The sequence below is a fragment of the Artemia franciscana genome, chromosome 12 (genome assembly GCF_032884065.1).
Source record: "Artemia franciscana chromosome 12, ASM3288406v1, whole genome shotgun sequence".
NCBI classification, from domain to species: Eukaryota; Metazoa; Arthropoda; class Branchiopoda; order Anostraca; family Artemiidae; genus Artemia; species Artemia franciscana.
This window is the reverse complement of record NC_088874.1, coordinates 23,911,219-23,934,176: the sequence shown is the minus strand read 5'-3', so window position 1 is coordinate 23,934,176 and position 22,958 is coordinate 23,911,219. Positions and strand designations below refer to the sequence as shown.

General features: G+C 32.7%; 1 protein-coding gene across 5 annotated transcripts in view; it reads right to left on the bottom strand.

Moving 5' to 3' along the window:
* Nucleotides 1-776: 776 nt before the first annotated feature.
* The window catches only part of LOC136033886 (pseudouridylate synthase RPUSD2-like), a 231,750-nt gene continuing 209,568 nt past the window's right edge, over nt 777-22,958 (bottom strand). For all 5 annotated transcript variants that reach the window (XM_065714873.1, XM_065714871.1, XM_065714870.1 and 2 more), the window contains one exon: nt 777-6,292. In XM_065714873.1, the coding sequence (XP_065570945.1) occupies nt 5,985-6,292 (308 nt within the window). In that variant the 3' untranslated portion in view covers nt 777-5,984. The remainder of the gene's footprint in view (nt 6,293-22,958) is intronic.

Genomic DNA, 22,958 nt, shown 5'->3' with positions numbered 1-22,958 from the left:
TTACGCATCGTTAGCCAAAGATTTAATTAGATTATTTTCAGAGTGGAACAAATACCCAGCTAGTAACTCCATTCTTTTACCGTATTATTTTCCTAAGTATTTGTTCCTAATTGAATTGCTATTTTTACTGTTTAAAATAAATGAGAATTAAAAAAAATCTTTCGTTATCTAGTCGCTGTGATAAAAAAAAAGTAAAAAAAACTTCAACACTTTGCTCTTGTTGTACAGCAATTGTTTTTGAAGCATCAGAAATCTTTGCCCAAAAAGTAGTTTTAAGGATGTTCCGACTCGTTTGACTGAAATAAGTCCAGAAAAGATTGACTATATGGGTATATGATTTCGCTAAAATACTCATTATACTTCTCTCAGGATCAGTTCAAAATTTTCGCTTTTACAATCGCGTTATATTATATCCTGCGTCTCATAACACTGATTTCGATTCCCTAACCTACCAGAGAAGAAAAGATTTGGAAGAAAAGCTATATTATCTAGCACAATTGAATATAAACACATTTTATATTACCTTTGAAACTCATATGTCTTTTACGAGAAAAAGAAAAGCAGATATTCGAAAAGATTGTTAATAGTAGCAACAGTATATGATCATAGCAATTCAATCTGATGCAATCTATATATTCCCTAAAGAGGTTGTACATATATAGACATCTTAAATCCGTTCAATGTGTTTAAAAAGTTATTAGGATGAACATGAGTTTTTTAAGATGTAATTTATTGTAAATTATTTCTTATAGAACCTAAACAAAATTTTAAACATATTCACATTTCACAGTGTCAAACAGCTGTGAAATGACAGAGATTTATACATAAATTAGCAGATTGAATGGATGGTAGACCTTTCTCGAATTTCAAGTATCACTTTTAGCGGAGACAATATTAGTCAAATATACAATTCATGCAAAATATGAATGTATAAGTGCAAATTTACCGCTATTTGTAGGTTGAAGAAACACCTCAACTGTTGAATCCAGAAATTTGAAATTCCAATCAGGCAAACTGTACGGAACGAAAATTTAACTTATTTTTTTAAGCTAGAGGGGGGGCTTTTTAAAGCGGGAGGGGGCTGAACTATAGACACTCTTCTTTGTAGTTTATAGCCATTAAATAACCTTCATATGTAATTTTTCACATTGTAGGGTGCTCCTGAGTATGGTCTTACTATTATCTAACTTTTGCGCGGAAATAAATTGTTTTAATACGGGTAAATAGCATCGAAGAAAGTTTTATTCGAAGTTACAAAATGAATAGTAAGGAAAAACCAAATTTGAAACTAATTAGTTTTTATAAATTTATTCTGGGAAAGATGACTCGGTCCTAATTTGCTGCGAATTAAGTCGGAATGCATAGAAATCAATCCTCACAATTCGGAACTTTTTTTTTCTATTTCTAGATTTTAAACAACACACCTGTGGTTTTCGCTGAACATAAATAATTTTTAATAAGAATCAGAAATTTATTTGATGTTATTCCTACTTGCATAAACTGCAGGCTTGTAATTTACATATATCAAGGGAAAAGCCTAATGGTAATACTAAATTTACTAAAAAATTAATTAAACAAACAGGGATCTAGAAATTTTAAGACCGCTGGGTTGGCTTCTACGAAGAGCCATGGTTTATAAGGAGATATTTTTTATAGGATTTTCAAGTAAATTTGAAAGCTGCATTTTGTTTCGTGATACAATTTTTTAGCATGATATTGATGTTATCCTTTTTTTAGGGTTTTTCTAGTGTTGGTCATTTCTTTATTTGTAGCAATGACTCCTGGGCTCATACTGAAATAGATCTATGTGCAAAATTAATTCATGTCTTTGTTCCTTGCGTGTTTGAAGTCTTATGTGGCGTCAGATTGAAGTTTCAAGATAAGCATTTTAATCAAAATATTTAAATTATACAAAAAGTAGCCCTCCGTGAAAAATATGATCCCTAAAGCCCAGGTAGGAGGGGATTAATAAATCTTTCTAAAAACTAAATGTGCTTATTCAATGTCAGTTGGCAAACAGGATTCTGAGTCTAGCACCTACAGTGTTAGGGACCAGGGCCAACCTTTTCAAAATCAAAGGTACCAGTGCATAAAACAGAATGAATTCGAGTCACAACTTTAAGTTTACCGATCCTCAGGTCTAATTTATCTACATTTAATACAATAAGTCGGAAGAACCACTCGAAGATATAAGCAAAACTGCATAGAATTGTTAGATGGCAGCATAGTTTCTAATGTCAATTAAATATGTCAGAGTCGGTAATGTCATTAGTTTAAATAGGTATGTGCACTGAATAAAAATTTGAGTTAAAATCTAATACCATTAAAATGAAATCGTCAAGTTAACAATAAGTGATAATTCAGAAGACAAAATATTAAAATTAAGTTAGGAAAGTCAAAATCTAAGAAACGGAAACATACTCTATTTGACAGGGCTATTCTCCTAATCTTTGTAGTCGTGGATGGATTTCTTTTAATGTCTTCTCTTAAGATTATTCAACACTTCTGGTTAGCTAAGTTTTTCTTTTTTTTATTGATGCATTCGGTGATCACTGTACTTTGCAAAGTTGATAATAAAAACGAAATCGTTGCGTTAATAATAAGTGATAATTCAGAAGACAAAATATTAAAATTAAGATAGGAAAGTTAAAATTTAAGAAACAAAACATATTATGTTTGACGGGGCTAATCTCCTAATCTTTTTAGTCGTGGATGGATTTCTTTTAATCTTTTCTATTAAGATTCTTCAACACCTCTGGTAAGCTAAGTTTTTCTTTTTGTTCTTGATGCGGTCGGTGATCACTGTACTTTGCAAACTTGTCTACATTATCTATGTTGATAGAGTGTATGGTAAAGGATACGGCATTAGACTTTACAGTCCGTACCGGCGGTGCTGATCTACGTTTCTTGGCCCTTCAGCCAGGAAGTGCAATGGGGGGTTGGGGGCCAGCCATCCTGTGCTTTCACACACCCTTCCTGTTTACCTTCCCCAGATTTCTTCAGGTACCCAGGAACCCTAAATGGCAATGCCGATAGAAAACTAAATATTGCAAAGTCCATCGTTTGAATTGTTGCAACCTGAAGTTTAAATGTTACTTTTGAAACAAAAGTTAATGTGTCTAAACCTAGCTTGGTTACGGAAAAAGAAAATGAGTTATGTTTCTTGAAATAAAACATTCTCTTGTAAATTTGTCTTTTAAAATTCATCCAGCATTAAGCACTTTAACAGTATTAAACAGTAACTTTAACGGCATTAGACTTTACAGTCCGTACCGGCGGTGCTGATCTACGTTTCTTGGCCCTTCAGCCAGGAAGTGCAATGGGGGGTTGGGGGCCAGCCATCCTGTGCTTTCGCATACCCTTCCTGTTTACCTTCCCCAGATTTCTTCAGGTACCCAGGAACCCTAAATGGCAATGCCGATAAAAAACTAAATATTGCAAAGTCCATCGTTTGAATTGTTGCAACCTGAAGTTTAAATGTTATTTTTGAAACAAAAGTTAATGTGTCTAAACCTAGCTTGGTTACAGAAAAAAGAAAATAAGTTATCTTTCTTGAAATAAAACATTCTCTTTTAAATTTGTCTTTTAAAATTCATCCAGCATTAAGCACTTTGACGCAAAACTACAAAGCAAACTTCAAAAGTGGGCTTGGTCGAATTGACTTCAGAAACACAAATTTCTGCGAAGATTATTCCATCCTTATTTGTTCTCTTAGCTGGATTACCATATAGGCTGCCACCCAGAAGCCATAAAAACTGGAAAGGACCACTCAGAGATTTCAAAATGTACATACAATACGTAAAATTCTGAATTACCTCAATAATTTAATTTTTAACATGGAAACCACAAGCTTCAAAATGCCCATTGACAAGACTTATTTTTGTTCTCCGTATATTTAAGGTAAAGGGTCCCACTAGCTTGAAGCCCTTTATTTGAAAAAAATGGGTCTTTATTTTAGATCTCTGGTTTTAACGATGGACTGGACTTCAGAGTACCAACCAATGTCAATGACCCGTGTTAAGGGACTATATTACTGTTAGGGCTATGTGAAGTGTAAATTAATAACCAAGTAGGCTAAAGTAACACAAAAGGTATTATATTACATTGTCTATATTTTACAAGAGATTGGAGGAACTGGAAATTTAGTTTTAGTTTTTTTGACTGTTTTTAAGGAAAGGTTGTTTTAACAGGGTAGGTTTTTTAGGCATCCGTGATAAGATAGAAAAAAAAATTAATATCAGTAGCTCTATTTACCACCTTTTTACGTGGGTGAAAACGAAATATAAAAAAGAAAAACCTCTGAATATCTTTTTTTTTTTTTGCTTGAATGCAAAAAAATCTTAAAGTTGAAGAGAGCGTCAGAAATACGCTTCACAGGTGAGCAGTCCATTTTCTTTCAAAGCAAACATTTCTTGAAGGATTTCTTTCAAGCAAACATGGATTGAGGCAATCCATAGAAATTGCTTAGTTTGCGAGAATCGGCTATAAGTCCAAGTTTTAGTAAATATTGCTAAACGTCTACTGGATTTCCACAGCAGAAGTGCCCTAAGAGAAATTAATCTAGCCTTATTTATACTGAAAAACAGGACAAATAAGCCATATTAATTATCGTCTCTTTGTCTGCAGTGGATGACAACAGGTTCGTGCAATATCATTACCATTTTTGCAAACTAAACTGTTGGAATAAAATTTTATCAAACGATCCCATAAGACATAAGTTACCACTAGGTTTAATAACATAATATTTTTATTGCGCAAGTGCCAAAGGCAGAATTGAGCGCAACGCAAATTTTCAACACACACACACACACAAAAAAAGAGTTTTATCTCAAAACGAATCAATGATGAAAGCAATAAAACCGGCGATGACACGGGAGGAAAAGAGAAACGGATTTTTAGGGAAAAGGAAAGTTCAATAGAGAATTTTTTTAAGGAGAAAATAGTAATGAATCTGTAATGCGGTGACACCTGGCATATGGTCAATCATAAGAAAATATCCTTTGAATTATATCAGCCTGAATATCGTTTCTGTCTCCAATTTTAGAAAACTTTTCTAGCATGAGGATGGCAAAATAGCAATGTGATGACAGAGAACGAAGGAGGGGCTGATAATTCATAGATGTATCTCTAACACAATAGTCTTGAAATACCAGCACCTGTGCGGTTCCAAGAATCAAGAAAATAATCAGGACTTATATTAATATTTTTACTGTGCCAATCATAGGTTATGTTTCTTCAAAAAACATATTACAAAAGGTTATGCGTAATATGATGAGTGAATGCCTGTGTCTCAATGTTGCAAAAAAGAAGCCACTAGCGGTCCAATGGGAGTCCTAAAACTATCCTGCCAATGTTACGAGGTGAAGATATTTTGCTAATTACACAGACTTCGCTATCAGAAATATTAATGGAATTGATGTAATAATTTATAATCGGAAACTGAGAATCCACAAATTAAATTTATTTCCCGGAAGTTTTTTTTTATTTTACCAAGCCTGATGCGCAATTTCTGAGGCTTACATCTATCAAAATTGGCACGAACCACTTGCTTGGATTGCATAATTGATTTTCAAACATTTACGGACTAGTTAAAAAACTGTTAAAAAACATTTTTGGGCTAGTAAATAAAAGGCCAGTAAAATAATATTATTTACCAGCATTTTCAATTATCTTTCATCTCCTGTCATTATGACTGGCTTGATATTATACCAAGTTCATAACAAAGGGGATGGGTTCTATATCAGGGACGCATGCATGGGGGAAGGGGATTCAGGGCCCCCCCGAGAGAATCCTTCATTGCCAAATTTCTGGGCAATTCTTATTGAAATTGCCATATGAAATTTTTTTCACTCCCTAAAAATACTATTTATTTGCCTCCGCTGCAGGGTAAACAATTTTCTTTAAAGTTCCAGCTCCACTGAACCATCTTATTACATAAAATTTTTGATATAACACTTCACAGTCCACCGATTCCAGAAACCTCTTTACTCCTCCTTCCAATTTTCATCCGCCCATTTAGGCAAGGGTGTATTAAAGCTCCAATCTTTTCCTGAATATTTAAGAGCATGCAAGTACATTATCAAGTCTTCTGGCTGAGGATCTTTGAAATTCATTTTGCATTCAGCACAGTTTTCGTCAAATGTAATCCGAGATTTATCGCAGGTGGATTGTACTGATGATGGTGACTCCGGTTCGAATTTTTGCTCAGATTGCGTAGTAAGTTGGTCTTGTTTTAAGGATTCCTCGGCTACTTCAGATGGCCGTGCAACCTGACCCACAGTTTTGGCTGAATCTGTAAAAAGAATAAAAACAAAATGTAGGAAGGATATAGACTATTTTGTGAACAAATGTATATAAACGGTAGATTAGTCTTGAGAGAGAAAGATGGGTTTATTACTATAAGCAAACAAAAGGAAACAAGCAAATGCCCCGACGCAAACCTTGTTTGGGCTCACAACCCCAGTACACATACAAATAAATACAATACGAAAAAGGAGAGGAAAATAAAAAAAGAAAAGAAAGGAAAAAGAAAAAAAAAAGAAAAGAAAAAAAAATATTCAATTACCATGCATTTCGGTCGATACGGAATTACACTTCAAAAAAGACAAAACAAAAAGAAACTAAAACCACTTGACCAGTATCGCCTAAAACAAAACCAACATCTTGGCTCCACTTGAGGTCCACTCAACTATCAAAACAATAGGTATTAAGGCAAAATAGCTTTGATTCCCGCCGAAATTTACGAAAATTATTCATGTTTCTCAAAGTCGTAGGTAAACAATTCCATGCATGTGGTCCTAGATGTCGAATAGAAAGTTGAGATCAACGGGTAATAGCAAGCGGACGACGAATTATATTGGAGGGTGAAAACACGGTATTTCAGACACATGGTATAAATTATAAAAGTTATAATTTTTGACATGTGAATATATCATTGGAAAGGTAAGAATCCAAATTGTTTGGTTGTGAAGTTAACTTTTAAAATAATAGAAGAAAAAGTGCGGTAATTGAGCTTTTTATATAACAAAAGAAAAATGTCGTGACTTACCCTCGCGAACCGGTCCGACAATATGATAAATATCTCTTATAATTACTTCTGGAAAAAATCTAAAATCAGTGTCATCATTAGAAAAGACTTAACTGTTATTCATGCAACAATCGCAATCTAATGAAACAAGCTTTTGGCTACTCATCTCAAGCTACCCGTTTTTACTGCGAGGGTAAGTCACATTTGAGCACATAATGTTTTCACCCACAACACAAATGAAAGCAGAATCAAGTCCCAACCTGTCCGGCTCTGATGCATCCCTCCACGATCTAGAATGTGCAACGAGACTGTCAGTAAGACCAGCGGTTTCCGTGTGAGAGGTTGATTATGACAGGGTGAAAAAACATGACTTACACTCGAAGTGTCGAGTGCAAGTCACGTTCTTAAGAGAAAGCACAGTTTACTTATGTTCTATGTTAGAGAAAGATCTGGCTAAAGAACGACTCTGCTAAAGAAGTTCTTATGTGCCTCAAAGAACACCTCAAAACAATTTCCATTCATCTCTATAACGCGCATCGCCAGCACTATGAGCTCAGGAAAGTAAAAGAAACTCCAAGAGGGGCCGACATTGTTTTACAGTCTGACTTTGCTGAGAGCAATGCAATCAAGCAGCACAATGAAATCATGAGTGCTCACTGGGTTAATACCTCTGTTTCAATCTTCACATGTGTTATCTTCTACAGTAGTCTGAATGGGAGTCTTGCACACTTGAGCTATGCAGTCATAAGTGACGACCTAACCTATGACAAGAATGCTGATGCAGCTTGTACCAAGATTTGTGTCAACCATTTTCGTGCACATCATTTCCAACCTAGCATTATACATCACTGGACTGATGATGCTGCCAGTCATTACAAGAATACCTACACGATTGGTTCACTTGTTCATCACACATCAGATTATGGGTGTCCTGGAACTAGGTCATTTTCAGGAACAGATCATGCTAAAGGTCCCATGGGTGGTATTGGAGCCGAAGTTAAATTGTAACTATGTTTTAGTTAGAATACTAGTTTTTAGTTAGTTTAGTTGGGATACTAAACATTTATGTTTAGCATTAACCTGAACATTAAATACAGTAATTAAGTTTACAGTCAAATCTTTTGTAATTAAATATTTTAATTCTACATTTTCAAATAAAAAGAGGGAAACCCTATATCAGAACATGAAAAACTGAAACAAGTTTCGGCTTCGTAAACTATGTTTACGAACCTAGCCTTATGTTTACGTTACCTAGCCTTGAAAGGTCCTTATCAACATCATTTATTGGTGCAACAATTGTTAAAAATATTTCGTCCGATATATCACAATCGTGAGCAAATATCATGCAGCGCTAGCCCTATAATATCCACAGATATTCACCTTCTTCACCGGAATCGAGTAAAACAGAAGATGAAAGCCACAGACCTCTCCAACAGCGTGAAATCAATCCTAGCACTATATATATATATATATATATATATATATATATATATTATATATATATATATATATATATATATATATATATATATATATATATGTATATATATATATATATATATATATATATATATATATATATATATATATATATATATATGTATATATATATATATATATATATATATATATATATATATATATATATATATATATATATATATATGCATATATATACAATATCTTTGAATACTATAAATCTTTAGTATTCTAACTAAAACACACATATATATATATATATATATATATATATATATATATATATATATATATATATATATATATATATATATATATATATATATATATATATATATGCATATATATACAATATCTTTGAATACTATAAATCATATATATATATATATATAAAACATATATATATATATATATATATATATATATATATATATGCATATATATACAATATCTTTGAATACTATAAATCTTTAGTATTCTAACTAAAACATATATATATATATATATATATATATATATATATATATATATATATATATATATATATATATATATATATATATATATATATGCATATATACAATATCTTTGAATACTATAAATCTTTAGTATTCTAACTAAAACATATATATATATATATATATATGTATATATATATATATATATATATATATATATATATATATATATATATATATATATATATATATATATATATATATATATATATGCATATATATATACAATATCTTTGAATACTATAAATCTTTAGTATTCCAACTAAAACATATATATATATATGTATATATATATATATATATATATATATATATATATATATATATATATATATATATATATATATATATATATATATATATATATATATATATATATATATACATCCAAGAACTAGAAATTCTCATTTGGTTTTCTTAATCTTTGTTTTAATATTTTACTTTGAACAAACTATTTTGAAAATGCTTTAATTTTTATAATTACTGAGTCATAAAACATTTAATATATCGGTGTTTGATAAGTAAGTTAAAAAAATATCAATATTGTTCAATAATGTCCGTTCAACACTTCGGTATAGCTCAAAAGAACTGAATGCTAGGAATTCATATTTTATTTTTCTTAAGTAAGCTATTATTTTGTGTATTTTTTTTATAATTACTTTAGTTTTAATATTTTTATATTTACTTAACTTTAATTCGCATACTTTGCTCATTACCTTGAAAAAATGTTTGTCTCTAAACTTTGCTACCCATCAAAAACCAGACAGAGAGCATTGAGCTTAAAGCGAATTAAAATTATTCTGTATATAAGGGGGTTTGCCCCCTCCTCAACTCCCCGCTCGTTAAGCTAAATCTTTTAGTACTTTGAAAAACCTTCTTTTTCCAGTTCAATTGCCCTTGTATTTCAGTAAATTTTCTTCCAGAATTTGGACAAAAAGTCTAACGTCATAGTAAAAAGCAAGGAGTTAAGGAGGAGATACCCTCCCCTAATATAAAAAATAATTTGGGTTCAAATAGGTTTCAAAGCTGTTCTTAATTTAAGTTAATTTTTTTTTTTTAATTTAAGCTCTGATGTTTTCCACATCATGCCCAGACTTAACCAAGATGTAATCTGGGGTACCTGCCCCCTTAAATATACATATCAATAATTGTAAATTGATACGAGCTGCCCTACGTTTAAAATTTTTCTGCTTAAGAATTAATATGTTGGATTACAATTTTTTGGACAAAATTTGATTACACTTAAAAAATTTGCGATGAAAAGTATTTTGTTTCTCGATAAGTCCTTACTAATATTTCTACTGCAGAATTTTAGGTAGAAAAAGAGGGTATTATTGTTCGTATGGATGGAAATTCTGTGAGACTGTTGATCTTCGACATGGCTGAATCCATCACAGCCTCTATCGGTTTGAGTCTAATTTTCTTTCACTCTGGATATTAGACATAGTGGATTCAGACTAATGCTTAAAAATAATAAAATAATTTATTGAATTAATGGATTGATCTCTTTCCCAAAAATCATCGCCGTTCAAAATTTGCTGACTTGCGTTTCATTTTGGATGCAAAGTTAGCTTGCTCTTTTTATTTAAGATTTTTTTTAACTGTATTCAAAAATTAACTTATTCCTAAGAAAATTTATCCTAAAATATATTCCCGTGCTCCCACCCATCACTGCTATTCTGGTGCTTGCCCCCCCTGGAAATTTTTGCTGGCGTCCTTGAGCCAATCACAAGCGGCCTAGCGCTGTGACAAGCTTGTAGCAACGGAATGAAAGACTCAGGGTGGACTTTCCAAAAATAGAAAAGCTTTTTAGTAATAATAGAAAATAGAAAGGAAGACAATTAATCCTGTTCTAGGTACCAATAAAGGTTCAGAAAATAAAATTGAACGATCGAATAAATAAAAAGAAGAGATGTCAAAAACAAATTCCCATCTTTTTATAAAAAAGGAGCATGTTGCTCTCAGGGGCACAGCTAGGGGGAGTTCCAAGGTGTAGGCGTGCAATGCCCACACCTTGGGATTCAGCTTGTGTTTTTAGTTTAATTTAGCTACCGCATTTGTTGGCTTATTGAACGATTTTGTCGGTACATTCTTTATAAACCCCCTCCAAACCTCTGGAGGAACTAGAAGGTGGCGGGAGACCCCACCCCACCGCCCCAAGATTTTTCTGGCACCTTCTTATCCTGTATTTTTTCTTTTTTTTTGTTTTTTTATAATAAATTCGTCAATTTGGTCAATTATTGGCACCTTTGTCACTTTGGCCCCCCACGATTTTGCTAATTGGCACCCTTGTCATGTTGGGCCCTCACCCAAAATTTTGCTCTAGATCAACCCCTGCTCCAGACTCAAAACCCAAGCTGCGTCTCTGGTTCCTCTCTCTTGTTTAGTTCCAACTCCCTCCAGTTGCTTGGTTTCAACTCTAAAAGTGATTTTTAAGTCTTGTCATTCTTTACATGAAGCCTTACAATGATTTACGAGGTTCAGAGCGAAAAAAAGAAAAAGAAAACACTACTGCCTTACAAATGAAGAGAATGGCAATTTAAACTAATTAAGAAAGAAATAAAAAGGAAATAAATTGCCATTGTCACGTATTATTTATGGTTTGAAGAAGAAAAATGTATTGCTCGTTGCTACTTTAAAGATCTTTATTGACTTTTAATGTCAAAAGATAATCCCCACCGTAAATCCCTAATGTACCTAATAAATGAAAGTGTTTTGAATAACAATCCTTGAGGGGCCAATTATTTTCAAAGCTTCTTTCGCGTAGCAACTATGAAAAAATGAGTAATTTATTTAGAAAAAGTCTTGTCTTAAGTTCTTTTGACATTTAATAGCTGGTCATGAAAAGTTTTTCATGACACGTCCTGAGAGAAAAAAATTGCTATTTAGAAGTATTCCTAAAGAAGCAACGCGTCTAAATGAATTAAATTGAAAAAAAAAACAAGTTTTTTTAACTGAAAGTAAGGAGTGACATTGAAACTTAAAACGAACAGAAATTACTCCGTATATGAAAGGGGCTGTTCCCTCCTCAAAGCCCCGCTCTTTGCGCTAAAGTTTGACTCTTTCTCTCAAATCTACTTTTTAAAACAGTGAAAAACTAATAGAATCGTTATTACTAATACGATTCTATTATTCTATTACTAATACGATATAATTACTAATAGAAAACTAATAGAATACTAAGTGAAAAACTCATAGAATCGTTAAGATTCTATGACTTTTAGGGGGTGTTTCCCCTTATTTTCCAAAATAAGGCACATTTTCTCAGGCTCCTAACTTATGACAAGTAAGACTAAATTTGATGAAACTTATATATTTTAAATCAGCATAAAATACGATTCTTTTGATATATCCATTAGTATCAAAATCCCATTTTTAAAAGTTTCGTTTACTATTGAGCCAGATCGCTCCTTCCTATAGTTCGTTACTACGAACTGTTTACTGAGTTTTTTTTTTTTTTTCAAAAGCCGAGTAGTTGAAAACGTGTAAATAATTCGTAAAATTTAGGGTAATTTAGGATAAACTAAAAACCAATAATAACTTTTATAATAAAGCAACTAAAGAATATAAGAACAAAATCTTGGCTTGTGATCCTTAGCTACACCCCCCCCCCTCAAATCACAAGAACAAATAAAAGTTCAACTAGGGATAAGTCCTTTTATTAGACAATGAGACAGGTACAAAAAGTTCTGCAATTGGATGATGAAGAAGATTGTGCCACATTCATGAAAAATTCCACTTAAATTAAGGTAATATTAAGGAGAATAGTTTACAACTCAAGACTTGAAATGAACCCTGATATTGAACCCTCTCAGCCGATGAAACGGAAACTATTAATGACCCAGAAGTAACTATTTATTTTAGAATAAATATCTTTTGTTTTAATTGTAACACTTTAGTTCATCTGCTTATAACGGTCACTGTATATGTGATCGACATATCCAGAACTTCTTATATCTGTTTCATTGTAAAATAAAAGGGCTTATGCCTACTTAAACTTTAATTTGTTCGTCATAGAAAAGCAGGTTAGTCTTGAAAAAAAAATAAATCGAAATTTTCCAATAATTCCTTAGATTTTCCGTGTAAACCGTCTATTTTCTTTTATTTAGTTTTACATATTAAATACATGGTTCTATACTTTTACTCTATATGTTGTTCTATTATTACATATTCTATACTTTCCGGTGTATATATATATATATATATATATATATATATATATATATATATATATATATATTCACGTCTTGGTTCTGTTGTTCTTTTTTCTACCTATGGCCTAATCCGCTCCAGCATTGATTATATCATAACGCATCATACGCTTACTTTAAAAATAGCAAACAAAATAATAATTATAACTCGAGATTAGCATTAAGTTGGAAAAACACTTAAGGGGTTAATCTGCATACTATAGCTATAAGGGCTTGATCCGAATACTATAGCTGAAAATAACCTTTCTTTTGGAAACTTTCCTAGGCCTCCTTTGCTATACCTTTAAACCTTTGGAAGGAGCAGGGTCCGGAGGGGCAGCTTTAGCTTATAGGCTAAACAGGAATCCAAAAATGTAGGGATATTTACCCCTCTATTGCTACTACTACAACTGACACTCATCACAGCATCATGCCAACACAAGGACGCACGCTCTTCCTCCACCCAAATCTAGTAAGAACTTTATTCTATGTTCTCTCCTAGGTGGTTACTATTTCCTTTGAATCCATTTACACAAGGCTTACTCTAATCAAATGCGACAAGAACCAACCTGAATTTAAGAAAGAATCCATATGCGAGAAAAAAGGGAAGTTTCCTTATTGTTATTCCATTTTAATGTTTATTTCCTAAAGATTATAAAAAAAAACTGGAAATAAATAGGCAAGTTAATTAAATAGCAAGTAAAAAACAATAATGTTTGTGTCGGATTCTGTCAAAAAATAATAAACAATACAGTTTTCAATGGATAAGCCAAAAAGAAATAAAAAGAGCAATTAAAATCAATTGCGCCACCGTGACCCTTTGCAACGAATTTAGCAAGGCATAAAAAATGATTGCAACTGGACCAGAAATAGATAAGTAATTTTATATTATCCAACCCCCTCATTTTTTTCTTTGTGTACGCGCCTGTTACTAATGTTCAAAAGTTATCATGTTTTTTAACTAATTCCAGTGATTTCAAACAAAAACTCATTAACTAATTCATAATAATTTACTAGAATCTTTTTGCGGCGAAGTAAGAAATATGAATTCACGACATGTGAAATAGTAATAAAATGAAATATTCATTTCAGTGACAGTCTTTTCTTCTTTAGAAATAAAATTACTAGAACTGAAGGTGATCTTCCCTCTGCTGTCCTATTATTATACAACGCCACTAATCAACATTAAAGTGGGGAGAAACAACAAACAAGTTTTAGATGATAGTTTAATGAAGCATATCGGTACCCTGTGTTTTAAATATTTTTTCCACCTTTTCCTCATGGGTAATTAACCCCACGAGAAGTCTTTTATTTCAAAACAAACTGGGGACTAACTTTTAATGACAGTCTGCTTTTGTCTCATTAGTAGCTGACATCCGAATATTTCTATTAAAAGAAGACTTTGAAAAGACAGAGTGAAGGAAAAACAAACTCAGTTGTCCATGCCTGTATTTACAGAACGACCACCCATATTGATTGGTTTTAATTTTGTCTCATCACACAATCTAGTTGTCAACAAAGTGAGGAATAAAATTTTTAGAGATTTACTAAATCTCGTTATATTTATATACAGTTTTACTATGAGTAAAAGACCCGACTCGCATAGCTTTTTCGGGCACCGATTTCAGCAGTTAAGTGGGCAAACAATGCCCTTTGCGGGAGATTTTCAAAACTAAACATTACTGGCACCATTAGCCAACTGCAGGTTGGCTAACGGCAATTCATCAGTTGGCAATTTCATCAGTTAAGTGGGCAAACGATAGTAGCACAAAAACAATGCCCTTTGTGGGAGATTTTCAAAACTAAACATTACTGGCACCATTAGCCAACTGCTGGTTGGCTAACGGCAATTCATCAGTTGGCAATTTCATCAGTTAAGTGGGCAAACGATAGTAGCACAAAAACAATGCCCTTTGTGGGATATTTTCAAAACTAAACATTACTGGCACCATTAGCCAACTGCAGGTTGGCTAATGGCAATTCATCAGTTGACAATTTCATCAGTTAAGTGGGCAAACGATAGTAGCGCAAAAACAATGCCCTTTGTGGGATATTTCCAAAACTAAACATTACTGGCAGCATTAGCCAACTGTTGGTTGGCTAACGGCAATTCATCAGTTGGCAATTTCATCAGTTAAGTGGGCAAACGATAGTAGCACAAAAACAATGCCCTTTGTGGGAGATTTTCAAAACTAAACATTACTGGCACCATTACTGCAGGTTATCAATAGTTGCATGATTGATCTCGACTTCTTTTTAGTTCTTTAATTATCAATTATCATTAAGTTCTTCCATTATTAATATTAATGTTCTTTTTAATTTTTATTTCATTAAACAACAAAGAGAGATAAAACCCCCCAAAAAAAAACACAAACGAGACTGCGGCCAGCAGAGAGGAAAGACTAAAATAACGCGGATATTTCGCCTGTATCCAATTTTTCATAATTTCGCCTGTTTCAATTTTCATAATATTTCCTCAGTTGCTTTGATGTTCTCATTGAAGTAACTCTAATAGCTACTTTTCCCTACGTGGATCAGTAGCGACAATTATTTATTATTATTGGTGGTGGTTTTATTTGTTTTTAGTTTAGTGTTTTTCTTTTTATCTTGTGCTGAGGACGCCTAGTTTGGATACAGGCGAAATAACCGCGTTATTTTAGTCTTTCCTCTCTACTGGCTGCAGTCTCGTTTGAGGTTTTTTTTGTGGAGTTTTATCTCTCTTTGTTGTTTATTGTCAAGTCTGGCTAGTTCGGCTTAAGAACTTTCATTTTATTTCATTAATTTTTTTTAGTTAAATTGAGAAATCTTTCATGATTAAATTATGAAGTTCTTTTACTATTAATATTTATTTATTATTTTTTATTAGATTTTATTACAATAATATTTTATTATATAGTTCTTTTGATTTTTTTGCTGAAGAGAAGGAAACGATTGAGGATTTCTTTTATTTGATGATCATAATGAAACTTGGCGCCGTTTTTGTAAATCGACACCGAAAACTAGAAAATTTTTCAAGCTCAAATCGGCTTCATTTTCTTTGCGACTCGGCACCGATTTGGTAAATCAGCGCCGAAAAAATCTACATGTATCCAGACATTAAGGTATCTGTTTCAACCGAGGCAATTCGGTAAATTTGCAGTTTACAACATAATTTACCTAGGATGAAAGTGAACACATAACTTGACGCTTTTTCTTATGCTCTTTCATAGTTTAATAATCATTCCCGGAGAAAATTCAATTTTAACCACTTAATGGGGCCCCAAAAGGTAAAACAGTCTTTAGTTTGGCATCTTACTTACACGAGGACAGGTAATTTTCGTGATTTAGACCTGACTCGTTCACAGACAAGTAATGAATGCGAGTATCAATAACGTCCGAGCCACATCATTGTCATATTTCTGGATATAATCGAATTAAGGACGACTACAGGGCCAATGATCCATCACGTTTGTAATCCATCAAGTTGAACTCTGTTCAATTCTCTGTACAATTCATGCATGGTGAAGTAGAGGCAGCATTTTTGCTGCCTCTACTTCACTCAGGGCCAATGCTTCCTCATCTTTTCACTACAGGGCCAATGATCCATCACGTTTGCAATCCATCAAGTCGAACACTGTTCAATTCTCTGTAAAAATTTATGCATGGTGAAGTAGAGGCAGCATTTTTGCTGCCTCTACTTCACTCAGGGCCAATGCTTCCTCATCTTTTCACTACAGGGCCAATGATCCATCACGTTTGTAATCCATCAAGTTGAACTCTGTTCAATTCTCTGTACAATTCATGCATGGTGAAGTAGAGGCAGCATTTTTGAAATTAAAAAGAATAAACCTTTTCAAACCACTTTCTTGCCAATTGATTTTTACGCTTCTATGGTATAAGTGTGACATTTAAAATCAAGGAAAGATACATGTTAACCATTAATCTTAGTTTTTTTTTTATTTTTTTTTTGAATTTCTTTTTTATCGACAGATGTGAATACGACATGACTCGGCCATAACAGACAATCCCTTCTTTCAAAGCAAAGATGGTGGTAGTCAATCTATTTTGTCCCGGTCGACTTTCATTTCTGTTCCCGGCTCAGCAAGTTTTCACCAAAGCATAGATATCAGCTTTCCAACTATAGAAAAACGAATTTGTTAACTAACTGGCTTCTCTTGCCAACGCGCCAAAATTATCCTTTAGATCCAGTCTTTCCACTAATTAAATAAAAAAAAAACAATTTTTTTTTAACGGAAAGTAAGGAGCAACATTAAAACTTAAAACGAACAGAAATTACTTCGTATATGAAAGGGGCTGCTTCCTCATCAACGCTCCGCTCTTTACGCTAAAGTTTGACTCTTTCTCTTAACTCTACTTTTTAAAACAGTAAAAAACTTTAGCGTAAAGAGCGGGGCGTTGATGAGGAAGCAGCCCCTTTCATATACGAAGTAATTTCTGTTCGTTTTAAGTTTTAATGTTGCTCCTTACTTTCCGTTAAAAAAAACTTGTTTTTTTTATTTAATTTCTGAACGTTTTTGAATCAATGCATGTTTTGATTTTGGCTCTCCGCAGATGAATAATTGAAACGAAATTTGCATATTTATATTTTTTGGCTAAATGGCTTTCTCATAGTTTTGATCGAATGATTTTGAGAAAAAAGGAGTGGGGGAGGAGGCCTAGTTGCCCTCCGATTTTTTGGTTACTGAAAAAGGCAACTAGAATTTTTAATTTTTAACGAATGTATTTATTAGTAAAAGATATACGTAACTTACAAATTGGCTTACGTAACGAAGTTCTGTATACTCATGTTTTTATTACGTATATGAGGAGGTTTACCCCCTCGTCAGTACCTGGCTCTTTACACTAAAGCTTAAATTTTGTCCCAATTTCTTAAGAATGACCCCTGGATCACCAAAGTCGTAGAATAAATAGTTGAAATTACTAAAAATACTTTAGCGTAAAGAGCGAGGTATTAGAAGGAGGTGGGCCATCATATGCGTAATAATTTCTGTTCGTTTTAAGTTTTAATGCTGGTCCTTACTTTCAGTTGAAAAGACTTTTTCATATTTATTTTTTCATTGTTTTTTTTTTAAATAAACTAGAAAATTCTGCGCTCCCTTCATGGAAATTTTCTTCCCCCATGATAAATTCCTCCAAGAAAAGTTCCCCCAACATATCCCCATCTTCTCAACCCCTTCCCCCAACCAAAAAATCATCCTGAAAACGTCTGTACACTTCCCAATAACCATTATTATATGTAAGCACTGGTCAAAGTTTGTAACTTGTAGCCCCTCCCACGGGGACTCTGGGGGAGTAAGTCGTTCCCAAAGACATAGTTATAAGGTTTTTTGACTACGCTGAATAAAATGGCTATCTCAGAATTTTTATCCGGTGACTTTGGGAAAATAATTAGCGTGGGAGGGGGCCTAGGTGCCCTCCAGTTTTTTGGTCACTTAAAAAGGGCAATAGAACTTTTCATTTCCGTTAGAATGAGCCCTCTCACAAGATTCTAGGACCACTGGGTCGATACGATCACCCCTGAAAAAAAAAAAAACGCATCCGTGATCTGCCTTCTGGCAAAAAATATTTGTAGATAGGAGCTTGAAACTTCTACAATAGGGCTCTCTGACACGCTGAATCTGTTGGTGTGATTTTCGTTAAGATTCTATGACTTTCAGGGGTTGTTTTCCCCTATTTTCTAAAAGAAGGCAAATTTTCTCGCAACTTTTGATGGGTAAGACTAAACTTGATTAAATTAATATATTTAAAATCAGCATTAAAACGCGATTCTTTTGATGTAGCTATTGATATCAAAATTCCATTTTTTAGAGTTTTGATTACTATTAAGCCGGGTCGCTCCTTACTACAGTTCGTTACCACGAACTGTTTGAAATGCAAGGGAGAGATGTCGCCGCCGTTTCAAGGCTTAAAATCTTGGGTCAATGTCAGATGCAAAAGGTATATAATGTAAGATGTCCAACTCTTTGGTAGCCAATAGATTTGGTGCTAGTGCGTATTAGTTTCTTCCATGGATTTTTCATGACTGTTTAAGCAAGCTTACTCGGAACATTAGATTTTTACATAAAAAAAAAATTGGAACTAAGTATAATTTGTAAAATAGTGAAAAATTTTCTTGTGATTACTTATGGGCTTTAAAATCTTATGAACATAAATAAAAGGAAAATAAAAGGAACATAAAGAGAAAAAAATAAAATATAAAAGGAAAATAAAATGAAAATAAAATAAAAATAAAATAAAATGAAAATAAAAGAAAAAATAATATAAAAGGAAAATAAAGAGAAAAATAAAAGGGAGAGAGGTAAATATTGTTTAATAAGCAGGAATTGATCGTTTGAATAAATTGATTAAACAGGGAAAACTGTCTTCAATCGTTCATCACAATCATTACGAATAGTTTCAAGGCATGCCTAATACCCAAGACCCAAAGACTCGTTGGACATCTGTTTTTTTTTTAGTGGGGAACTGCAAGTAGAAATAGTTATTTCCTATCTGGCTCTTAAAAAAAAATATTCAAATTGCCAGATTTGTTCCGTTTAATTGAGCTTTAAGCCATGCAATGTGGTTTTCGCAAAAAAAAAAGAAAAAAAAGGGAGCTAAGCAGCCCTCTGGCGTTATACTGTACTGCGCAATATTACTTTTGAAGATCTGATCAACTGTAGAAATGGGAAAATTTTTCCGCTTCTTAATATATATTGTATAAAAAATAGTATAGTATAAAATATACAGTAAAGTATAAAAAATACTATAATAGTATAGTATAATATATAATAGTATAGTATAAAAAATAGTATAGTATAATAGTATAGTAATAGTATAGTATAAAAAAATATTGATCATTTTTTGTCTTATTGTAAGTGTAGGTCAAATTACTACTCCCTCCTTGAAAGATCGCAGAAGATGATTCGGGATATTAATATTATTATTCTAAATTGCCGTTTGATGGAGCGAAACCAGAATCATTCAAAAGCTTAGGGTATCAAAAGGCTTTTAGTATAGTTTTACACATCACAAACATTGTCAAGTATCCTCACTTATCAAATCGACTTCAACCCTTCCATTCATAGAAATGGTCATATTTCTAATCAATTATTTTGTTATAAGAATATAAAGTGGTCAAACCAACCAAACTTACAGTTGCTTCAAAATAAGATTTAAATAAAAAAAAGTTTTTTCGACTGAAAGTAAAGAGCAGCATGAAAACGGGAATTATTACGCATATGCGGGGGTTCGTCCCCTCGTCAATACCTCGCTCTTCACGCTAAAGCTCATATTTTGTTTAAATTCTTTAAGAATAACCCCTGAATTACAAAAGGTTTAATTAGAATAAATAGCTCTTTTGAAAGTACTAAAAAAAACTTTAAGAGTAAAGAGCAAGGCATTGCCGAGGTGGCAAACCTCCTCATATACGTAATAATTTCCGTTCATTTTAAGTTTTAATGTTACTCCTTACTTTCAGTTGAAAAAACTTGTTTTTTCCAGACAGAAAAATGCCCCCTGAAAACGTTTGTAAACTTACTAATAATCAATACTATATGTAAACAATCGGCAAAGTTCACAACTTGTAGCCCTTCCCCCAGGGGCTGTGGGGGGATTAATTCATCCTCAAAGACATATTTATTGGACATTCGACTATGCTAAACAAAATGGCATTCTCAAAATTTTGATCGGATGACTTTGGGAAAAAATGAGCGTGGGAGGGGGCCTAGTTGCCCTCCATATTTTTGGTCACTTAAAAGGGCACTAGAAATTCTAAATTCCATTCGAATGAGCCCTCCCGCAATATCCTAGGACCACTGGGTCAATACGATTACTCCTGGGAAGAAGAAGAAGAAGAAGAGGAAGAAAAAAAAAAAACACGCACCCGTGATCTTTTTTCTGGGCAAAAAAAAAAAAAAAAATCCACATTTTTACAGATAGGAGCTTTAAACCTGTTACAGTAGGTTTCTCTGATGCGCTGAATCTGATGGCGTCATTTTCATAAGCTTCTATGATTTTTAGGGGGTGTTTCCTCCTTTTTTCGAAAATAAGGCGGATATTCTCAGGCTCGTATCTTTTGATGGGTAAGACAGAACTTGATAAAACTTATATATTTGAAGTCAGCATAAGACTCCCAATTCTTTTGATGTATCTATAGGTCAGAATTCCGTTTTTTATAGTTTCGATTACTATTGAGCCAGGTCGCTCCTTACTTATAGTTCGTTACCTCGAACTGTTTGAAACGAGATTCATTTTCAACAGCTTTTTCAAGCGTCAAATAAGCTCCCTCAGCTCCTTATTATTGCTTTTTTTGGAAACTTCCCTGCCGGTAACAAGAAATCATGGATTTATCTTTTCTTCTCCAACATTGTGCTCAAGCCTTTATTCTCTATTTTTTTTTTAAGTAAAGAATTCTATAACATAAAAGACCAGAACTCTTATAACGAAAAATAAAGTCAGAAAAAGCCTGATATTAAATACCATTGTATATTAAGCAATCAAAAACCTATATTAAACAATTAAAAAACGGGGGGGGGGCTCTTGGGATGGGGGAGGAGAAGGGATGGAAGACATCTTGACGCTACCAAGGATCCTTATTAAAAAGCCTTTCCCAAAAAGGGAAATAAATTTAAAGACAACCCTGTCTTAAAACACGACGCCTGAGCCACCGGTTTATTAGCCCGGTAGCTATTGGTGCTATATATATATATATATATATATATATATATATATATATATATATATATATATATATATATATATATATATATATATATATATATATATATATATATATATATATATATATATATATATATATATATATATATATATATATATATATATATATGTATCTCTTTTTTTTGGGGGGGGGGGTAAAAGCCTTGAAGCTTTAGCCTTGGCTCAGTTTATTTTAGTCCACCCATAATAAGAATAATAATCAGAATAAAATCATAAGAACCAAATAGACTTTTAAGATTCAGCCAAGACAATAAATAAATGAACTTTTCTGACGAAAGAAATAAACAGTCTCTGGGACAGATAATTGAATCTTAAATGGCCACTTGCTGAATTTTGTTGTTGTTGTTTTTCGTAATCAAAGATGTCACTGCTGAAATTTAGGCGTTATTCACTAATTCGCTAATATGCTAATATTCGTTATGCTAATGCATTATTACAGGATTGCAGATAGGGTTGAAATAATGCTGAAAAGTGTTCACAGCTTAAGAAATACAAAACAGCTTCTTACGCATATATGAAATCTTCATCATACAAAAAGTAAAATACTAAAAAATCAGCCTAATTAATTTCCAAACGTACTAAAATAAATAAAAAAACTTTCTTTCGTGCTATCTTGAAAACATAATTTTTTAGACCTAAAATAAAAATGTGAGGTGCTCGCCGTACGTTTTCTTCAATGCGAACATAAAGATCATATCACCATGATTATGGGCAAGTGCCAACGAATTCTTTTTTGTGCTCTACCCTATCACTTTTAGCATAAAAAAATTCAATTTTTTCGTATAGCAGGCAAGCATTTTAGTTCAAAAGTTTTATATTTTTTGATTGAGAATGGAACCCATGCGGTAGACATAGCAGGTAATCATTCAGCCACAAGGCCATCAATGTAATGCGTAGCTAGAAACAGACCATTAATTTAAATTATTGGATCAAATGATAAATGTTAATTGATTCATATATTGGCATCGGTGGTCCAATTCTTGTCATCGTATACAACATTTTAGTTCAATCAGACCATGGGAAGTG